General features: G+C 46.7%; 1 protein-coding gene across 2 annotated transcripts in view; it reads right to left on the bottom strand.

Annotated features, from left to right (window-relative positions):
- Nucleotides 1-6,699, bottom strand: part of LOC149338423 (uncharacterized) — a 51,147-nt gene extending 44,448 nt beyond the window's left edge. Inside the window, exon 1 of one of the 2 annotated variants that reach the window (XM_089550321.1) lies at nucleotides 6,394-6,699. In XM_089550321.1, coding sequence (XP_089406447.1) covers nucleotides 6,394-6,641 — 248 coding nt within the window. In that variant the 5' untranslated portion in view covers nucleotides 6,642-6,699. The remainder of the gene's footprint in view (nucleotides 1-6,393) is intronic. The other variant, XM_089550320.1, reaches the window with a different exon arrangement.
- Between the last annotated feature and the right edge of the window lie 13,742 nt (nucleotides 6,700-20,441).

Raw genomic sequence — 20,441 nt, 5'->3', positions numbered from 1 at the left:
GAGAAAGTAGTGAACGGCACTACTTTCTCGCTAACAAGGACAAACGCGACAAGGGTCATCGTTCTTAATGTCAGCGCTGGTCCAGCCAAAGCTTTGAAAACCTTATTCACCCTCCCACAATAAACGTGATGCAAGTGCCACATGCATGATACTATCTAGCGATGCTTTGAGAGGGTACTTCGTGCCGTTTATAGCATGTACTAGATGGAAAAAGGTGGATTACTGGCATAGAGGTTATGTGCATCAATATCCGAGCAGAAGAGGATCCAGTGATATGCGTCTGTGATAATCATCGAGGCACCATTCATAGTAGAAAGCTTTGTAACCGCGTGTTTACACATGCCCTCCGCTCAGCGTACAAGCGGCAGCAGCACTGCCCGTGCAAATACTCTCGGCAGAGATGGCGCGAGCACGCAGATACGCCCCTCCCCATTCGCGCGAGGGCCAGGCGAAATGCTAAACCCACTTTCCCAGCTTGTCCGTCGGAGCTTTGTCCTTTCTCTCGTAATACGTTTGTACTGGAAAGAAAAACAACCTTCGATATTTTTCGTCTTATATGTTATCAACTCTTTGAAGAAAACCATTAATTTTGTACCACAGATGAGGTGATAAACCTCTTTTTCGATTGCTGTCGTTCAACCTAGTACATCCAGTAAGTGCCCCGAGCGGCTCTCCTCTCTCTGCGTTCAGCGAAATAATCACATTTGGAGGCGATTAACGGTTAATGCGACCGACGCAGCACAAGCACCACACCATGAAACACACGACCAGTCTTGGTAAGTAACGAGCCCCCTCTATTTGTACGGAGTGTGTAAAACGAGGCGGCCGCATTCAGAAGGAGGCGAAACGAAAAAGGCGCCGGAGTGTCAATGCGATGTCAGTGCACGTCAAAGGTCCCCTGGTGGTTGAAATTGTTCCAGAGACCTCCACCACGGCACCTCTTCCTACCTTCTTTCACTTTCACTTTCCTCCCTTCCTAAATTTACGGTGCCGTTCGGGTGTCCACAGAGGTGCGTGACATAGTTACTGCGTCATTTCTTTTCCTGAAAAACCTATTCCAATTTGCCGAGGAGCAGACAGCGCGAACGACTAAAGAGTGCACGCGGCCAGGTGCGAACTTGCCGATGAGCGAAAGCCGCAACGTACTAACCAGTGAAAAGATTTATGCAATTAGAAGATAGACGGCACCCTTTCCACACCTTTATTTTCTTAAGGGTACACATGAGCCCATTAGAAACCTTAATTTATGCATGTTCTCCTCACAGCTGAAAGGGTTGTTCCAGCTTCTTTGGGTGCAACAATGCTTAACGATCTACGGCTGCTCTTAGACCTTTTAAACAACTGCAGTTTTTCAGTCATGGGGCTTTTTAAAATGATGTAAACTATTTGAGCTTCTCACTAATTGACAGTTGGAGCTTATGCCTATAGCTTTAACTGCGATTTACATCACCAAAATCTGTGAACTGAATTAATAGTTTTGCGGTTTAATGGGCTTTAACATCCCAAAGCGACTCGGGCTAGGAGGGAACGCCGTAGTGGAGGCGCTATGGAAATTCCCTTTACCTGTGGTTCTTTAACGTGCACTGACATCGCACAGCACACCGGCCTCTAGAATTTCGCCTACATTTAAATTCGACCGCCGCCGCGGCAGGGATCGGATCCGCGTGTATTATTTTAGCTGGACTGCTAAGCATCACTGCTTTCAAGTAAATGTGGACTCCTTGAAATGTCGCATTTGAACTCGGAGAAAGTGTGGGCGTTATGGACAAGTACTGACCCCAGCCATGGTGCCTCCTGTTTCAACTCTGGCACCCCAGTAGCTTTGTGCGACTTATTCGATTGAAGCTAATTCCTGTTCGCGTTCCTTTGGCATGAATGTGTGGCAGACGCCAGCGTTGTGTTGCGGTGCGAGCAGGCTCGCTGAAGTTTATCCTCCTTTATGAAGCTATTTTAAGGCGAAAGCCTTTAATGTCTCATCGTTGTAAGCAGCAGTTGTCGACCGAGAATGTCACGCTTTTCAGTTGGTCGAAACGGTCGTGACGTCACAGTGCGCCAATTTCAAACGGGGCCAATTGTACTTTGGCTAGTAACCATGCAACCAATTGAAGGGACCATATAGTGATGCGCCAAGTAAGTGGGACTGAGCTTAGTTAATTACTTAATTACACAATTAGCCTAATTAACTTCTCTAGTCAGGCCATATAAGTAAATAAAACCTAGTAAGAAATTGGTCGAGCTCGGGAATCGAACCCCGGTCTTCGGAGTGCGAGACGAGCATGCTATCCACTCCGCCATGCCAGCTCGATGGTTTGGAATGAACAAAGGCACGACTAGTGAATACGGTGTCTTCGCTCACTGCCATCCTCCTCCCTTCCCTTCCGGCGACGTTTAGGTGTCCACTGAGATATGAGAGAGAAATACATTTCCTTTCCTCAAAAACCAATTTACCGACGAGCGAGGCGTAGAACCGAATGGGCGATGGCGTTCTATGGACTCCCTAGCAGCGTTGCAAGACGCTCTCGCGTTCCACTCTTAGAGGCGAAGCTTAAATCTTAACCACACATCAGTGACCACACTTTAGGTCAAAAAAGTGCACCCCCCCCCCCCCCCGCCCCTGAATTTTGACGGGTGTCCACCGAGATATGCGAGACAGTTACTGCGTAATTTTCTTTCCTCAAATACAATTTTCATTTTCTTCATTACGGGCCATCTTCGTCTTTCTTCTTTCACTCCCACTTCCTCCGTTCCTCTACGGTGCGGTTCAGGTGTTCACCGAGATGACAGATTTACTGCGCCATTTCCTTTCCTCAAAAACCGTTGCGTTGAAACGGCAAGGCATCGCGCCGAACGGGTGGTGGCGTTCCGTGGGCTCCCTGGCAGAGCTACAACACGCTGTCGCGTTCCACTCCTAAAGGCGAAGCTTAAGCTTAAGCTTAATTAGCAGTTAATCAGTATTCAGGCATTAATCAGAATTCAACCATTAATTAGTGATTTGTCATCACTTAGTAATTAGTACTCAATTACATGTGACGCCACCAGTGCCACAGAAGCACTGAAAGTGGTGCAGAAAACGCTTTCGCCTCTACGCACTTTAGACAGTCAAAGTGCCCCCTGAATTTTTTCTTTTCTTTTTAGGATATATTAAAGAACATTACGCTGTGAACATCCTGCGGAGATTCTAAACGTCGCTCCACCGGAAACAGGCAGAGGCGTGCCGTGAAATACGCATCTGGGTATAATAATTAAACTTGAAAATGCCCTCATTGTCATGAAGAGTTAGAGGAGTCGTCGGCGGGTTTTGGTAGAGCTGGTCGACCTTTCTTTTAAAAGTGCAAGGAAGTAAAAAAACTGGCCACCTTCTATTAAAGCAATGAAGACCTATGAAACTACAAAATAGTTGAAGAAGTGTGCAGCTGTAAATATCAGACCTCTAACTCTAGGGGTGAGACAACCATTGTTCGTACACTTTTGGATAGGTGGAAGGATGCGAGTTCTAGACACGGAAATGCACCCTTAACCACGCAGTTCTTTTTAGAGTGAAAGCTCTATTACTACATGTCTCCCGATGTTAATCTTGATACGCATTTCAGTTTAAGGCCAGGAAGGCACGCAAACCACTTGACTCGCCAAACAGAGGCGCACCTCCGCGCGCTCACTGGTTCCGCCACTGTGATTCCACATGATAAGGAGAGGGCAGGAAGGGAGAGCCACAGAAACGCGCGCTAGCAGGCTCCGCCGTTGTGAAACCACGTGACGAGGACAGGGTGTAACAGTTGCTACGTCGGCGGTTTCTCGTTCAGTTTCGCCATGATTGAGGCGCGCGCGGGACCGAGTGTGTAAACTGTTCAGCGTCGTCGTCAAGCCGCGTCCGACCATCCACTCGATGTAGGTCTCCGAGAAGGTGTACTGCACATGATGACCATGATGATGAAAAGCCTTTATTTAATGAAAGAGATGAGGCTCTTTTAAAGAGCCCCGCAATGGGTGGAGTCCCTATTCCGGGACTCCATTGGTCGAAGCCGCCAGCTTAGCCCTCTTGACCAAAGCCTTTTGGGCCTGAAGGTCCGAGCAGCCAAGCAGGGCCGCCTCCCATTCCTCTCTGGTAGGGTTGGGTGGGGAGAGAGAGCTGAGTTGCGCTGGCAAGCCCAAACCATGTGGTAGGTGTCAGCCACCTCGTCACAGTGTTTGCACCTGCCAGTGAACGCGGGATCGAAGTGTTTTAATACTGCCGGGCACTGCATTGCATTAGTGAAAAGTTTAAGTAGAACGCGTTCGTTTGCTTTCCCCAGTCCCTTGGCAGGGGCTGGGTACACGCGATGCCTATCCTTATAATAAGAAGTTATATCTTTGAACGAGAGCAAGGAGCCACCTTCAGGTTTCAGGTGCTCAGAAGCCAATGGGAACGCCCGGTGAATGAGTGCTCGGGCAGCCGCGTCTGCCGCTTCGTTTGCTGCTAGGCCCTGATGGCCCGGAGTCCAAACGATGGAGCGGGCAGTATGATCGGTGTCTCGGCTGCAGTTCCTTAGTATCCGTTCAGCTAGTGGAGTTATCCAGCCAGCCTCATAATTTTTACCCGCCGAACGCGAGTCTGTTATGATGTGTTTTGATTATGTATCAGAAGCAGCTAAGGCGATAGCAACCTCTTCAGCTTGCGTTGTGCCTGGTGCTCGAAAGGAGAGCCCAGCCACCTGTATTTCTTGATGTATGACCACGGCCGCGTACCACCCCCCGGGGTTCGGCCCGGCTACAACTACGTAGTAGACACCTTGCTTGTTGCCATAGTGGCGCGCTAAGGCTTCCGCCCTAGCCTGGCGACGACCACTATGATCTTCCTTATCCCACTTAGTGGGGAGGGGTCGAACACTGACTGCGCGTCTCCAGAGTTCGGGCACTCGGACCCGCTCCTAAATGTGGAAATCGAGGATTCCAACTAAACGAGGCGCTGAAACCGAGGACCAACGAGAATCTGGACTTGTGATGTAGCGCCACAGAGAGTTCGCGCTGTATAACTAGGTTTATAAGATTTAAAAGTCACCAATTTTTTGTAGCAAAAGCTTCTCTACGAGACCTCGTGCCTCGATCATCGGGTGCCTAGTTTTGACCTTGAGTTAAGTTAGAGGACAAACCATGAAAAAGAGGAAAATAAATTGAAACAATATCTATGACTGTGAGGCGAACCCGCGGCTGCGCGAACAGATCTTATTTAAGCGCAGCTCAGCGAGACCACTAGGCTGTCGCCGCAGCCAACCCACCTCGTGTTAAACTGCACCACAGTCTCGCGCTGTGCACTGGAGAGCGTCGTCTTCAACAGCTTCTGGTTTGGTTTAGTTTATGGGGTTTAACGTCCCAAAGCGACTAAGGCTATGAGAGACGCCGTAGTGGAGGGCTCCGGAAATTTCGACCACCTGGGGTTCTTTAACCTGCACTGACATCGCACAGTACACGGGCCTCTAGAATTTCTCCTCCAAAGAAATTCCAGCCGCCGCGGCCGGGATCGAACCCGCGTCTTTCGGGTCAGCAGCCGAGCACCGTAACCGCTGAGCCACCGCGGCGGCTCAACAGCTTCTATCTGCTCCGTCCCGCGGCACTGCCTATTCACCGCCGTCTTTTACGTAGCACAAATCCGTGCTTTAGCTCCGATTCGAATGTAGTAAACATTCTCTGTAGTTTTTTTAGAGTGCAGAGAGCACCCATTACACACGCGCGGACTCAGACAGGAACGAAATGCGCCCGGAGGCGAAGCTTGTCCTGAATGAGTCCGCGCCTGCAGGTGCCGACTCCGACTACGCAAGCCGCTTCCGCCAAGAGGGGCCCTGCCCCCACTCCTCTGTGATTTGCCGAACGTCAGGCACGCCATATACTACGTGACACGCTATGTCAAGCTCCTTACTGCTTCCAAGAGTTCTGATATTTCCTGTCCACACCTGGCAGCCTAGATCAGTGCATGACGTCGCACCCTGCCCTCCTACCCTTCCTACAAAATTACCCTCTCCACGCTGTGCGCGACAAACATAGGACGCCGCCCAGTTTTCCCTGCCATAGCCGTTCTAAAGCGGTCGAATTAATAAATGTCCATATGTGACGCTGCACTAGACTAAGCGGCGGTGGCGGTGAAAAACATTTATTTGTTATAATTTATATACGAGGGAAAAGGGGGAGGGGGGTGGGCAGACCTTAAGAGCCAGCCCCTTACAAAGGCTAGGAGGGATCCCTAGTCCGGGACCCCAGTCTATCTTAGAGAGCCTACGTGCTTTCCTGGCTAGGGCCCGAACTAGACTAAGCGTTTAGTGTGCGCGGAAACTGTATGCAAGAACGCTCTGGTTAAACTTTAACGCCTCTCTCTCGCAGTAGGTTCTGTTTCTTGCTCGACAGTTCTGAGACTGAGCTACTCACCGCAGCGCCATCATCACCATGAACTCGAGCGTATAGTTGACACTCCCGGCAGCGACGAACACGGCGTCCCACGAAGCGTTGAAGCGGTCCGTTGTGAGGAGAACCCCTTGGCCGATGGAGGAGCCCGCGTTCTCTGCCAGGCACGAGGCGTAGAAGGCGCGCAGCTTTTGCGCAGATGTAGCAGGAGGCACCACCGCAGAATTTCCGTCAGCCGAGGGCGCCGCCTGTTGATCCGGTGGGGAGAGCATGAGTTCGCCGAGCGCTGCTTGTGACGCCCTGAGCACAGCGTCTGTGACTGCGTCCCGTGACCCATTCCAAGAGCCGCAGACATACTCGTAGAAGTCGTCGCACGGGTGCACTCTGCGCGTTTGAAAAGGAACGTCCTCGCAAACCCCCATTTTGATCACCTGAAGGACACGATATTCATTTCAAAAATAGTACCAAAATGGTAATTTAGACCCGGTGCTGCGATTTGTCGGCAAACCGAAACATACTCTGTACGAGCCCCACTTGCCTTAACCCGGACAAAGTGTGCCAGAAAACGCGGGTCAAGCTGGACTCGTGATGTACCAGAAATTATAGTCAGCCGGTGGCCGAAGGCTCGGTAGATACGCATGTAACGTTGGTAGCTGTCCACATTCACTAAATCTGCTCTTTGTACTACATTTAGGTTTGTTTGCTCCAGCCCCTCGAGCCCGTGCGTGACAGCGTCCTTCCAACGCCGCCGCGCAAAACCACGATGGTGACGCCTTGGTCTATACCCGTAGAAATAGTGTTTTCAATGTTGCAGCATAGAGCTACGAAGACGTGGGGCCATTAACCCTAGTCAAATACGCGGGAGATACGATCGGTCATATGTTTCGTGATGTATTATGGAAGTGCTTAAGCTGCCGGTCAGACAGACCACTGAAGGCAGCGGAGTTGCAAGGGCAGGAGACTTTACATAACGAGCGCCATAGTGACTTTGTGAACGAATACTCAGAGCAGTTCATTCAACTACAGACGCACTGGAGCAATTGCAGAACTCGGTGGTAACTGGAGAGCAGAATTTCTTGCTCAGCCTGGTATTAGCAAGGTACGTGCGCAGCTATCTGGAATGGGTAAGCTGTGACTTTTTCGGTGAAGGAGAAAAACTATTGTTTATGTGTGAACCTGTTTTTGTGGAGCATCACTTTTTGCATCTCCTCTCGTAAGTGGAGTGGTTGCAGTCTAAACTGTTTGAACACATGGGATAAGGACGACGTAGGTCAGTAATGAGACAAACTTTGCAGAACTTGCTTGATTAGCACCACTCTCGTAGTAGAGATCTAACGCAGCCGCCGCACACTCGTTACCTAGGCGCACCAAGGTACGTGGAGCCTGGAGTTGGTCTCAGGAGAGGGTACTTTTAGCTTTATATGCCTGCAACCGCTTTCTTTTAGCATTTATTCGTTTATTTTTTATCAAAAAACCCACAGCGCAAATGCATTACGGAGGGGGTAAGTAATATCATTGCTCCTAGGCAGAGTAAAAAATGCAAAAAAAAACAGAAAAGAGACAAAAGAAATTAAAAGCGCTAGCCATGCCACACTTTTACAACGTAGAAAAGAAAGCATCATTTGATGAAGCACCCAGGGCATCACTCGGCAGCCTATTCCATTCCCTAAAGGTTTTAGGAAAGAAAGACATTCTCAGCAATTCGGTTTTTCAAGCAATTTCGCGAACATTAAAATTATGGTCAACGCGCTTAAATTTGTAACAAGGCTGTTGTTGCAAATTCTTTTCTCTTCAATACGAATAGTTGAATAATAAACACAATGAAAAAGCTTCAAACGTAATTTCATTGGGCTCGTGACGAACAATACTCAGTTGAGTGCTTCTTTCGTACGCGATCCATTGAACTGCGACCCGCGTTTACGCGTTGTACGTTTCTTCTTAGTTTTCAAATACGAATTCATTGCACTGCTTAGTTGGAGGCCCAAATGAAGTACTTAAGTAACCCTGTGAAAGCAGTGACCATTAATAAACCACGTGTAGTAATGAAGGGCACTATATATTGTCAGAGTAATGGCAGCAGTTTTACTGTATTGAATTTCCAGTTTGTTTTCACATAGTACACGTGTATACGAAGCTTTCCAGCCCAAAATAACTCACGAGGCACTTTGATTACGAAGGAAACAACAGCCATCAGCATGTAATTTTAGAGTTGTACCATCACGCACTCATTACGAGAGTTATAAACAGCAGCAGGTCAAGTAAAGAGGCTTGCGGTAACCCGGCGAAACCTGGGACTTTGTTTAACGTCATCAAATTATCCAGCTTATCCAGATTATCAGATTTTCCAGTGAACGAGAGGGTCCGAGAGCCGTGCTTCTCTTTCTACAGTCAATCAGCTTCTCTTTCTACAGTCAATCAGATGTGCCGAGGTGGTATAATGCTTTGGGTAAGTCTAAAAACACAAAATGCGCGTGAAAGTGTGAAGCGATGGCGGAATCGAAACTAGGAATAGCAGAAACAAGTCATAGAATTGTTGATTCTTTTTATTTTTGCGAAATCCGCGTTAGTAATTGATGAAAAAGATTTTCGTTTGCACGAAACAATTCATATTGATGGCGAGTAGGTGCTTAAGGATTTTCTAACGTATGCTAAAACAGGTCTATAATGTAGACCTTCAAGTTTTTCTCCGATTTGTGGACCTCTACTGAGCTCTCAAGTAACCAGTTACTGGGTACCAAAAGCTCTCAAAGGAAATGACTAAAATTACAAAAATTTGAAAGAAATATGCATCTATTAGAAGAAGCATATTTCGTATTTTATCCACATTGCATGAATGCTTAACATTTATGATGAGACATCTGACTTCTTACGATTTGTAAGCACAGATAATCAAATTTTGCGAAGACGTCTTAAATGTCTGGTCAAAATCAGTGGTTTCGTTTCTAGTCTTGGCGCTGGAATTTTAAATGATTTTGGCTATGTAAATAAAGCATGTGTGGTCAGATTGAATTCGCGTACACTTCTTCAGAGTCTAAGAAATTTTTTCATTATCTGCGCACATTTATTCGCTCGTCAGTCCGGAGTAACTATCATCGCTCCGAAACTCTCCTCCGAGATGAGTTGAATAACAATGAATTGTAAAGGATCAGATACGGGTTTTTCGTAATGGTTCGCTTAAGTTAATTTCTTTAGAGACGCGCCGTACTGTATAATCTCCAACCCTATGGAGGTGGCGCTCTGAGACATACCGGTAACGACCACCCAGCGCCCCTCGAGGCAAAAATGCAATATAACGGCCTCGTCGACACAAGCTTTCTTTGTGATTGATGGGATTCGTCGATAAACGTTTTTGTGATTCAGTACAAGCTTACTGAACTGCAAGGTTCGCTGTTAGACGATCACATGAGTGGTTTGAGTGCAGTGGAGCAGTTAAATAACAGTAATGCTAAATGAAATTTTTGAAGTGCGTATTTTAAACCATGCTTAAAAAAGAAGTTCCGTAGGCTTTGCCAAAAATAAGAAGTCGGACGAGATAGTATCTCAGCCTTGTAGCTGCGCTCTTAGAGGATTCATGTAGGCGGAAATATAGGATCGTTTAAGGAAGAGACTTAATCTCGCATTAAACTGATATGGAATGTAGATGATGCATACCGTACCGCACAGCATAAAACCGAAGCAAAACACTTGGACTCCCTAGTTTTGAAAAAAGTTCCGCACATCATTTTGTCTGCGCCAAATATTTGAAACGCGAACAGCACAGCTCTAGCATGAGAAGATTAGTAATGAACAATTGCCGGGTTTGCCGCTAGATAGGGCATACAGGATACGTTTGCACCGCCAGCGTGCAGCACTTAAGGGCTCTGGTATTTTTTGTCCACGAGAAGAAAGACTTCTGCTTTTGCTTGTCCGCTTGCCACTGCCTTGTTTGTCAGAGTGGTTTGTTGGGCGAGTTGGTTTGCCATATTGAAATATACCTGCGCTTAAAAGACACGGACTGAAAGATAGAGACACACACACATAGCGCTTGTCTGTAACAGTAAACCGAGTCTGAGCTTGGCGTTAACATAACCTAAGGCGCCAATTTCGAGGTTTGCATATTTTTCTTTTCCCTGGGTGTGAACGCGCTTGCGCTGCTACCGACAAGCTTTTCCATTTTCTGTGTAAGGTGTCGAAATCTTCTACGTAAAGGTTAAGCGCTCTTGCTCCGCAGCCGCAATGAGTGCGGTTTCAGAACCATTACGAGGTCATTACTGTGGAATCATGTTTGCGCTTACGTCATGTGGTTTGGCATCACGCAACTAAGGGCACTGCAAGAAGCAGCACTTTACATAATTCCAGATGTGCTTTATATAGAGCAGGTTCTACGTTCAGTCCCAACAACACGACACGCCGCAGTGACTGAGTGGTTACGGCGCTCGGCTGCTGACCCGAAAGACGCGGGTTCGTTCCCGGTCGCGGCGGCCGAATTTCGATGAAGGCGAAATTCTAGAGGCTTGTGTACTGTGCGATGTCAGTGCACGTTAAAGAACCGCAGGTGGTCGAAATTTCAGGAGCCCTTCACTATGGCGTGCCTCATAGCCTGAGTCGCGTTGGGACGTTAAATCCCAATAACTCAATAACCCACCCAACACCACCGAGCTTGAATACACATTGACTTTTCGTATCTCTCACGACAATTACGTTTTCTGTCCATGGTCGAAATTCCTGCGGATGCTCCTGATAATCGCTGCCAGTATTCCTCATTTCTGTAAATGATCCGAATCGAGGAGTTGTGTTGTTTGGGACATGTCTATAAAATAGGTGAACACATATATAAAGCATTTAAGTAAATTTTTCTTCTGTTTTATTTTCCGGGTTTGTTCAGTGCAGAAGGAGACTAGTTGAGGAATTACTAGAGCAATTTTAAGAAAGCAAGGACAACCACATGCCACCGGTGAGGTCTGAATCAAAGGTCTCTGCAATGTCTATAGCGCACGGATAGCTCTTTATTCACGAAGACGACTAGAAAATCGATAGCCACTTTTTCCAGTGCATGCCTTGGTCTGCAGGTCTCTTGGATTCCTTCGTGCACGTTACTCATTCGCTGCATTTTTGTTACAACCAACCGCTACGGTTGAACTTGGCGCGAAAGTGCCTGCTAAAGAATAAAAAACACATCTATTGGCGCCTGAATTGTGCAAGCATTGCTGGTAAATGACACTATTATCTTAGTGTTGCTTCACAGTACAGCAGGTCATGCAGGGCGCTCAGCGTACATTTCATAGTGATACACTGCCTCAGTTGCTGGCTTCCAACTGAAAGAAATTCTGGAACGTCATTAATACGAGCAAAACAAAAGATATATGACTTCGTTGCCAAAATAGTTTTCTTTTTTTACCTGAGAAGTGTTCTGCTGTTTGAAATCATACATTTCTCTCATCCTTCACTAATGCTGTGCTGGCTACGTTACCCAATACTGTGGCTTCATAACTGTTTCCAGTCAAGCAGTTACTATCAGGGATGAAGAGGCTTCGAAACTAATTCAAAACGGAAAGCTTGCATAACCTGCAGGCGCCGATGGCATTGATTATAAGTTCCTGAAGTGTACATGTTTATATTCATCCCGGATGTTCGAAATTGTTACACGGTTAAGACGCTCGTCTACTAAGCCGGAGTACCCTGTACAGAACCCGACCGCAGCGGTCGCGTTTCGATGGCGGCGGAACGCAAAAGGCGTGCGTGTGCTGTGCGATGTCAGTGCACGTTAAAGATCCCCAGGTGGTCGAAATTATTCCGGAGATCTCTACTACGCACATCTTTCTTCTCTCCTTTTTCACTCCCCCATTTATCCCTTCCGTTAAAGCACGCTTCTGGTGTCCGCCAAGATATATATGACAGTTACTGTGTCATTTCGTTGCGTCAAAACCGATCTTCAATTTTCATTTTCCGTCCTCAGCGCATCGCTACCTGAGGAATGGAGGATAGGCAAGGTGGTTCCTGTCCAAAAATCTGGTGGCGTTCATAATGGTAGCAACTAAAGGCCAATTTCTTTAAAGTAAATTCCGTAGAAACTCCTTGAACGTGTTATTTATTCAATCCTTGTCGATTACCTGTAACCTTATTCGTTTTTTTGTACAAATTTTCAACATAATTTCTGGCAGTATTATTTCTGCGGAGCTCAAATATTTGCATTCGCCAATGATTTGATTTCTCTACTTGATCGCTTATCTCTTATTGACTGTATATTTATCGACTTTGCAAAATCCTTTAATAACTTCTCACACCAACTGCTACCACATAAGTTATGTAAACTAAATTTTAAACAGTGCTGTCCCCTTTAGACAGTGTTTCTTGAGTAATCGGTATTAATATTAACTGCTAATGATCATGGATCTCCCTATTGCCCTGTAGCATCTGGCGTTCCAGAAGGATCAATACTTGGGCCCCTTGTTTTTCTAATCTATATTTAGTTCCAAATTAAGACTTTCCGCTGATGATTGAGTTTTATAAAGTGAAGTTAGTAACCTAGGTTATGCATGAGCTGTTCAGTATGACTTGAAAAATATTGGAATTTGGAGTAACACCTGTCGTATGAAACTAAACGTTAACAAGTGTGAAGTGGTGAGAATTATACGCGTTAATAAACAACCTCGTGCTTATACTGCTTTAATGACACCTTACTCGCCCAAGTTAGCAAGCATCTTGGTGTTCAAATAACAGATGATCTGTACTGGAAGGCGGACGTTGAACAAATCACTAATCACACAAACCGCATGCTTGGTTTAATTCGTCGCAACTTTTCCCTGGGCACTATTCCTCTAAAACTACTGCTGCATAAAATTATAGTGCTTGTGAGGATTGTATACGCCGCCTCAGTATGGACTCCATACACTAAGTCTCTCATTGTTTTACATGAATGAATCAAAGCTCGCTCTGAAAGATTCATATCTAAGTACTCACGCCATTCCAGTGTTTCACAAATTAAAAGGACACTTAACCTTCCTCATCTTTCCATACAACGTCGCAATTTTCGCCTGCACAGTTTTCATAAAATATATTATGCTTTATATTCCCCTAAAGCGATCCCTGTTCACTCCTGCGATGTACTCATCGCCCCGCAGAGATCATCACCTAAAGGTTCATGTTTCACAGTGCAGGACTGACCAGTTCATAAATTCCTTCGTCCCCAATACCGTCTCGGACTGGAACTATCTACCCTCCTAAACGATTCATGGTAGAAAGAGGCTGTGGTAGATGGTCCTTGGCGATCACAAAATGAACAAGGGAGGGGAAAACCTCAGGTTGCTTGAGCCAACGTTTCGACAAGAGGACTTGTCTTCGTCTGGGCAAAGCGTTCATCATTGGCAGGGAATAAATAGGGCCTTCGCTCCGAGGAGGAAGGCCCCGGGTGGGGGAAGGAAAGTGGTGTGAGAGGGGATGCGTGTCAGGAAGGGGAGGGAGGTGAATCTTGATTCGTTAAGCTGCTATAGTGGAAAAACTTATATCCGGGGGGGGGGGGGGGGGGTGTATTGAACAAAGGCTTTGAAGGGGCTGCGACGGGGGGGAGGCGCTGGGTGGACCTGTAAAACTCAGATAAGAGGATTAGTCAGCGTGCCACAGGGAAATGAGAACAAGGCAAACAAAATAGGCTGGCACTGGAAGGCGAAAGAAAGGAGGCGGGGCATTTTTTAAGGAAGGACAAGGCAGGGGGGAGGGGGAAATGGCTCGAGTTCAGAGAAAGCCAAAAGGTGGGGGCGGAGGCGGTAACAGGAATGTCATGGTTTCTGAGAACTGATAGTAGGGGATTAGGGGAAAAGAAGAAAAAAAGAAAAAGGGGTGAACAAAGGGAGAGGGTGAGAAGGCCGGAAATGTGGTGAAGATATGACGTGGGAAGGGTTCAATGAGCGATAATATACTTATGCGGGGTTCTAGGAAATGGTCTGACCACGTGCAAGACATTTGTTAATTTAAAATTATGCTAACCCTGGAATGTACCTGAGAGATTCCAGGTTTCCTCTGGATATGTTAATACCTCTTGGTTGCAGTGTTTTAAATTTGTGGATTAGGAATTCTTCTCTATTTTCTGTCCCTAGTCGATTTGAAGCCTGACTGAAGAATGAACAATTTGGCTTTCTCTGAACTCGAGCCATTACCCTCCCGCCCCCCTGCCTTGTCCTTCCTTGGAAATGCCCCCCCCCCCCCCCTTTTCTTTCTCCTTCCAGTGCCAGTTTATTTTGTTTGCCTTGTTCTCATTTCACTGTGCCACGCTGACTAATCCTCTTATCTGAGTTTTACAGGTCCACCCAGCGCCTCCCCCCAGTCGCAGCCCCTTCAAAGCCTTTGTTCATTACACACCCCCCGGATATAAGTTTTTCCACTATTGCAGCTTAACGAATCAAGATTCACCTCCCTCCCCTTCCTGACACGCATCCCCCCTCTCACACCACTTTCCTTCCCCACCCCCCCCCCCCCGGGGCCTTCCTCCTCGGAGCGAAGGCCCTATTTATTCCCTGCCAACGATGAATGCTTTGCCCAGACGAAGACAAGTCCTCTTGTCGAAACGTTGGCTCAAGCAACCTGAGGTTTTCCCCTCCCTTGTTCATTTTATGATCTAAACGATTGATATTTATTGCAAAAACTATCAGTTTAAGTAGACAGGCATGAAAATTCAATAGGTTGTGACTAATGTTAGAATGCATTTCGTCGGCAATATTCGATAACATGAAATCTTGCTCGAAGCTCCATAAAATAAATAAAGCGTGAAAAAAAGTGAGGCATTGCCTTCGACTATCACACTGAGGTTCAACGTCGGCAACCTTTTGTCAATAGACTGGCGTTCTTCGTGAAAAGCGTGAATGTGGCGTTTGACGCCCCGAAGCGACGCATGGGCTATGAAGAATGCCGTAGTGGAGTGCTCCATATTTATTTAAACCGCCTGGGGACATTTTAAACACGCTGAGATCGCAAGGTACGTGGCCGATTTTGTATTTCGCGACTATCAAATTACGGTTGCATGCGACCGGAATCGAACCCACGACGTTGGGTTCAATGACCGAACGCCAAAGCCACTTAGCCACAGTGGTGGGATTCAAGCAAGTTTCTTATATGTACGTTTATTGTCGCTTTATTTCGCTAGCGGCAAATTGTTAGCCAGTGATCTGTGCATAGGCCAGACAGTCTAGGTACAAAATCTTGGGTAAAAAATTATTGCCTTGCGGCAGCCTTAGCATATTGTCGTAGACAAGTGGGGCCGTAGTGCAGACCAGAATGTTGCAATCGAACTAAAAGTAACGCTGGTGCATTGGTTGCTCTTGTATGGCAGAAAATGTTGATTTTCTCCGTTGAGATAATACTTATGGCAGAGTTCAGACTAGTCTTTAAAGCTTCTGAAGGATATAACTAAGCTGCAGTATACTCATCTTTGATTCTCCCGACTTGCGGTATATTGCGGTATATTGCACCGCACCGGTTTTGCGGTATATTGCACCGCACCGGATGTACTAGCTTCCTTTCTATAGCATTCTCGATACAAAAGCGCTACTTCGAAAGCTATATGCCACAGCTGAAGTAAAAGTGTAACTATAACGTTTGTACCTATATTACACTAAGCCGTAAACCGCCGCACTGCTTTGGTTTCTCAAATTTTATTTTTTTTGGTAGTGCGCTGAATGGTTGGTGTGTGCGAAGAATATTACTGGATAAAATACCAGTATTTCAACTACTTCGCACAGCATCTTGGAAACAGCAGCGAATGAGTGCTTGTAGTGTCTGTTCTTTCTGCGTCCGCCGTCTGCTTGCGCTTAAGGGCAGTAAATCTTACGCTTCAGAAAAACACAACACTCCGATAATGCATCGATCAGAAGGAAATACAAAGGCGGGAATTTTCTTGCACATCAGCTGAACTGTTAAAAGCTATTCCTCTAAAAAGAACACTTATGACTGAATGGCCGTAATAGTGGCCACTGATCTGCTGTGACTTATTTTTACCCAACACAAGCTAAGAGAGAGGCGTCGAGTACTAACTGCAAAAATTAAAGCAACGGTAAAAAAATTGAAGCATATCTGTAGAATGGTGCCTCCAAGTTCTTAGGTTCGTATAATATTTTTAGTAGACAAAATTTTCTGACATTTTAATTGCGCTATATCTGATCGCAGTCAACGGTGCATGCGAAAGATGAGCAGTGTTTTGTGTGCCAAAATTCTACAGCGCCAACGCACGCAGGATTATAAATACTAGACGTATTATTGAATGCGCGTGAGCAGCTCTGCTTCTGTCGCTTTTGGCTGCTAATGTCAAGCTTAGTTCATAATATTTTAAGCTGTTTTTCTGTTTCCAGGAACTACGTCTAAGTCTACATGAATCGTAGGCGCTCCTTGAGCGCGTGACATTTTGCGTGCTTCCAGGTGGCATGCTTCCACAAAGCTTTCAGAGCCCAAATTGAACGCAGGGAAAATTCTGTGGAATAGGGGTTTCTTCAGCTTAACGAATCAGTGTACGTGGCGTCGTAAGCCAAAGGATTTTCATATTATCACGTCACAGAAGGAACACAGGTGAATAAAAAAAAACACCCACTGTTACACCCACGTCGAAAATAATCTAGTGCATTTAAGGAGTGCGCCGGCTTAGACCGCCGACCGAGCCGCCTAAGCCGGGCGAGAAACTTCCTTCTTCCTGCCTGGAGCCCGAAGCTTAATCCCGCTTTAAGCTCTTTTCATCTCCCCCAGTGCACGCTGCCGGAGCCCTAATTCCCGTCCGGAGGCTGCGCTGGCGCAAATCGGCTATTTCGAGCAGCAGCGCAAGAAGCTTTTTTTCTTTCCTTCACTTGCACTGTTCACATTAGCATGAACGGGTGGCTTTCAGCACGGCCGCTCAGCTTTCGGCGCAGATGTCATGCTACCTTCCACAGCCAGGTGGCAGCAGCGACAACTTGCGGCCGTCTGAAGGACGTCGTCGGCGGAGTATTGCTATGCACACTTGGCTTACGTTGCGCGAGTGTCTTACGCACAGGATTTTCACGTTCCCTCGAGGATTGACACTCTCTCGTGTTAACGCCTTCCTTGCGGCGTGCGCTAAACGTGACAGCTTTAATTTTGAACGCCTAATCCGTTTCATGGCGCGTCTTAAAGCTCTTTCATCTGTAAATGGCTTAAGCTTCTTCAGAGTGAGAGTAGGATTATTCCTTAACTTGGTAAATTCGAGAGTTTAAACGATCAGAAAAAGAACATGGAGGCCAAGGTGAAAAAACAGTAATAAGGGTTATTAATTACTACAGCGAGTAATTAGTGGCGTCTCACATTGCAGAGCACATGAGCGCCTTTTGCGTTTCGCCACTAACGGAATGCACCGCCGAGGGCGGATTTGAACCCGGGTACTTCGGCATTGTAGCCGAGTAGCGAATAACTCTTGATGACGACCGTATGAGGAGTCATTACTTGTGCTACAAATTGAAAACCGACGTAAGAAGGCTTTTAAACACTAGCATGAAGTTGCCTCGGGGCGGCGACTGGGAATAAATTTTTGTATTCTTTGAAAACAGCGAGAACCTTCGTGGCACCCAGTTCAGTTCAATTTGGCGAAGGCCACTTCAGGAGGGAATTTCTCCTCAAAATTCGTCGATAACGAACATAATGTTCCAATACAAAAATGCTTGGTAGTGCTGCTTCTTTTAAGCTTTAACACATGTGATACAAGTTAGTCATTCTTAGAGAATGATTTCCCGTTCCAATGGCGAAAAACGCCCAAGTTTGGGGAAACGCTAAGGTGTGGTTTGGTTTGGTATATGGGTTTAACGTCCCAAAGCGACTCAGGCTATGAGAGACGCCGTAGTAAAGGGCTCCGGTAATTTCGACCACCTGGGGTTCTTTAACGTGCACTGACATCGCACAGCACATGGGCCTCTAGAATTTCGCCTCCATCGAAATTCAGCCGCCGCGGCCGGGATTGAACCCACGTCTTTCGGGTCAGCAGCCGAGCGCCGTAACCACTGAGCCGCCGCGGCAGGGCGGAAACGCTAAGGATGTACAAGAAATATATATGCATCTGAAGCTTTCTTATACGAATACCTAAACTATGGGACAAGAAAAATCTCGCTGCTTCAATGCTCTCATTGTATTGTGATAGGCACAAAGAACCAAGCATGTGAGCAGCAATCCTGAACGGTTTGCGGTGAACTCTTTTCTTCCTCGCTTATCTATTGTCTTCCTCGCTTGAAACCTCGCATAAATCACCATTGGTGAAGTACTTTTTTTCTGCGACTGAATTCCAGATGCGCAATACTCTAGCGGCTAGTGATGTACCTAGTCCGCGCGGCACCGTTTCCCGCTGGTACGAGAACAAGCGCATGGAAACGACGACAACGGTGCGAATCATACGCGCGGTTTCCGCACAGTCTGCCGCGTGGACTACCACCACTGCATCTTAATGAATAGCAGCGAGAGGCAAAGCGGTTCCATTCTGCACTGACAGCAACAGGAGGAGTGGAACGAGCAAAGGAGAAGGAAAAAGACCGAAGGACGTGCACCGCGCAACGTTGGCTGGTTAGCCTGCCGTGAAGTCACACCTGGGGTTAGTGTAACGTGCCACGCTCAGTGATTCCAACGCACTGGCGTCACGAATGACATCATAGTGACAACACAAACATTCTGAGAAACAAGAAAAGAAAAATAGTTATAATGAGCAAACAGTAATATAAAAACTATAAAGAATAAACTATTATATCCATCTCCGCAAAGAGGTGCCGCTGCCCCTCCATTAACGCAGTGGTAACCGCCCTGTGAGTTTTTAACCAGCCACTCTGTCGGTGTTGTTTATCTAGCGATGCCGGATTTCGGAAGAAACAGTAGAGAAATTACAGCACCGCATTACTGAAAAGGCATCTGAAGAAGGCGCAGAACCCTCGAATAGAAGTCATTGTTTTACTACGCCGCTAATTTCCACTCTCGTAACTTCCACTTTTATCTGGCTTTAACAAGCTTTTTTCGTTCTTTATTTTCTTCTTCCCGCTCTATTCTAGTCTTGCAGCCGCCTGAAACCCGTGCTCCTCAGACAGGTACACCCCTGTCGTTGTTTCAGTGCTGTTTGTACGACGTTCTTTGTTTCGCCGAGTGAGCACTGCGGTCGCCCGTCGTACGCATCGCTTCTTTCTTCGCAGCTGCCGTGTTGTGGCACAACAGCCAGGTGCAGCAAGCGGATTAGAAAGTTTTAATTTTGCACAACATCAAAAACCCAAATGCTTCAAGCGGGAATACTGGCAGAAAATTGATTTTGTGCCTAAACCTCTCGCCACTTTAGTATCCTAATTGTGACTCTTCCCATTTTGTTTTGTTAAGGAAGCGTTAATTACTTTTGTGCCCAGTTCTGGAAAAACACAACTCACAAGAGTGTTGATTGCGTAATTACACGACTTCACAAGAGTGTTGCTTGCGTAATTACCGAGGCTTCTGCTTCTCCAGGTTATTTTTTTTTTTGCTGTGGAAATGTTGTGAAGGCAATGTGCTGCTCCTTTCACCACATAAAAAAAATAAACACGTGGTACAAGCAAATGAGATGACGTCCTCGGCACCAAATAACTTATAATTAACTCGGATGAGATTAACGCGAAGCTTCGCGTCGTGGTCTTCCGTTCATTTTTGCCCACAAAGGGATCCTCTCGTGAAAAGTACACCACTATCGAGACTAACGCCAAAGATTCTTCGAGAAGAAAGCAGTACACGTATCATGCTTGAAAGCAGAAACCGGTTGTTAAGAGTGTGTGCGTCGCGTAGGTGGTGCTAGGCATGCGAAGAAAGGTATAGTTTGAACAACCGGGCTCCGTATCACGCTTTCGTACCCAACCTGCACAGCATTAGGGAATCGTTTGCCTCTCGTAGCGTGGAGCGCTGGGATATGCTGCACACGTTCAGCTTATTCTCACAAAGGGAGCAGCAAGCGTGGCTTTAACGGCGCGACGCTGAATTTCTGCAACTCCGTGAGCGCTCGCCTCCGGAACAATTGTCTCCGAGAACAAACGAACTGCGACTCTCGCGGCGCGCAAACTCAGCCTGTGATGTCTCGTGCAAGAATGAAACAAAAGACAAGAACTCAGAAACACGTG

This window comes from Amblyomma mixtum, chromosome 6 (genome assembly GCF_055824585.1).
Source record: "Amblyomma mixtum isolate Tamu chromosome 6, ASM5582458v1, whole genome shotgun sequence".
In the NCBI taxonomy this organism is placed as follows: Eukaryota; Metazoa; Arthropoda; class Arachnida; order Ixodida; family Ixodidae; genus Amblyomma; species Amblyomma mixtum.
The sequence above is the reverse complement of the archived record's forward strand: the minus strand, read 5'-3'. Positions and strand labels throughout refer to the sequence as shown.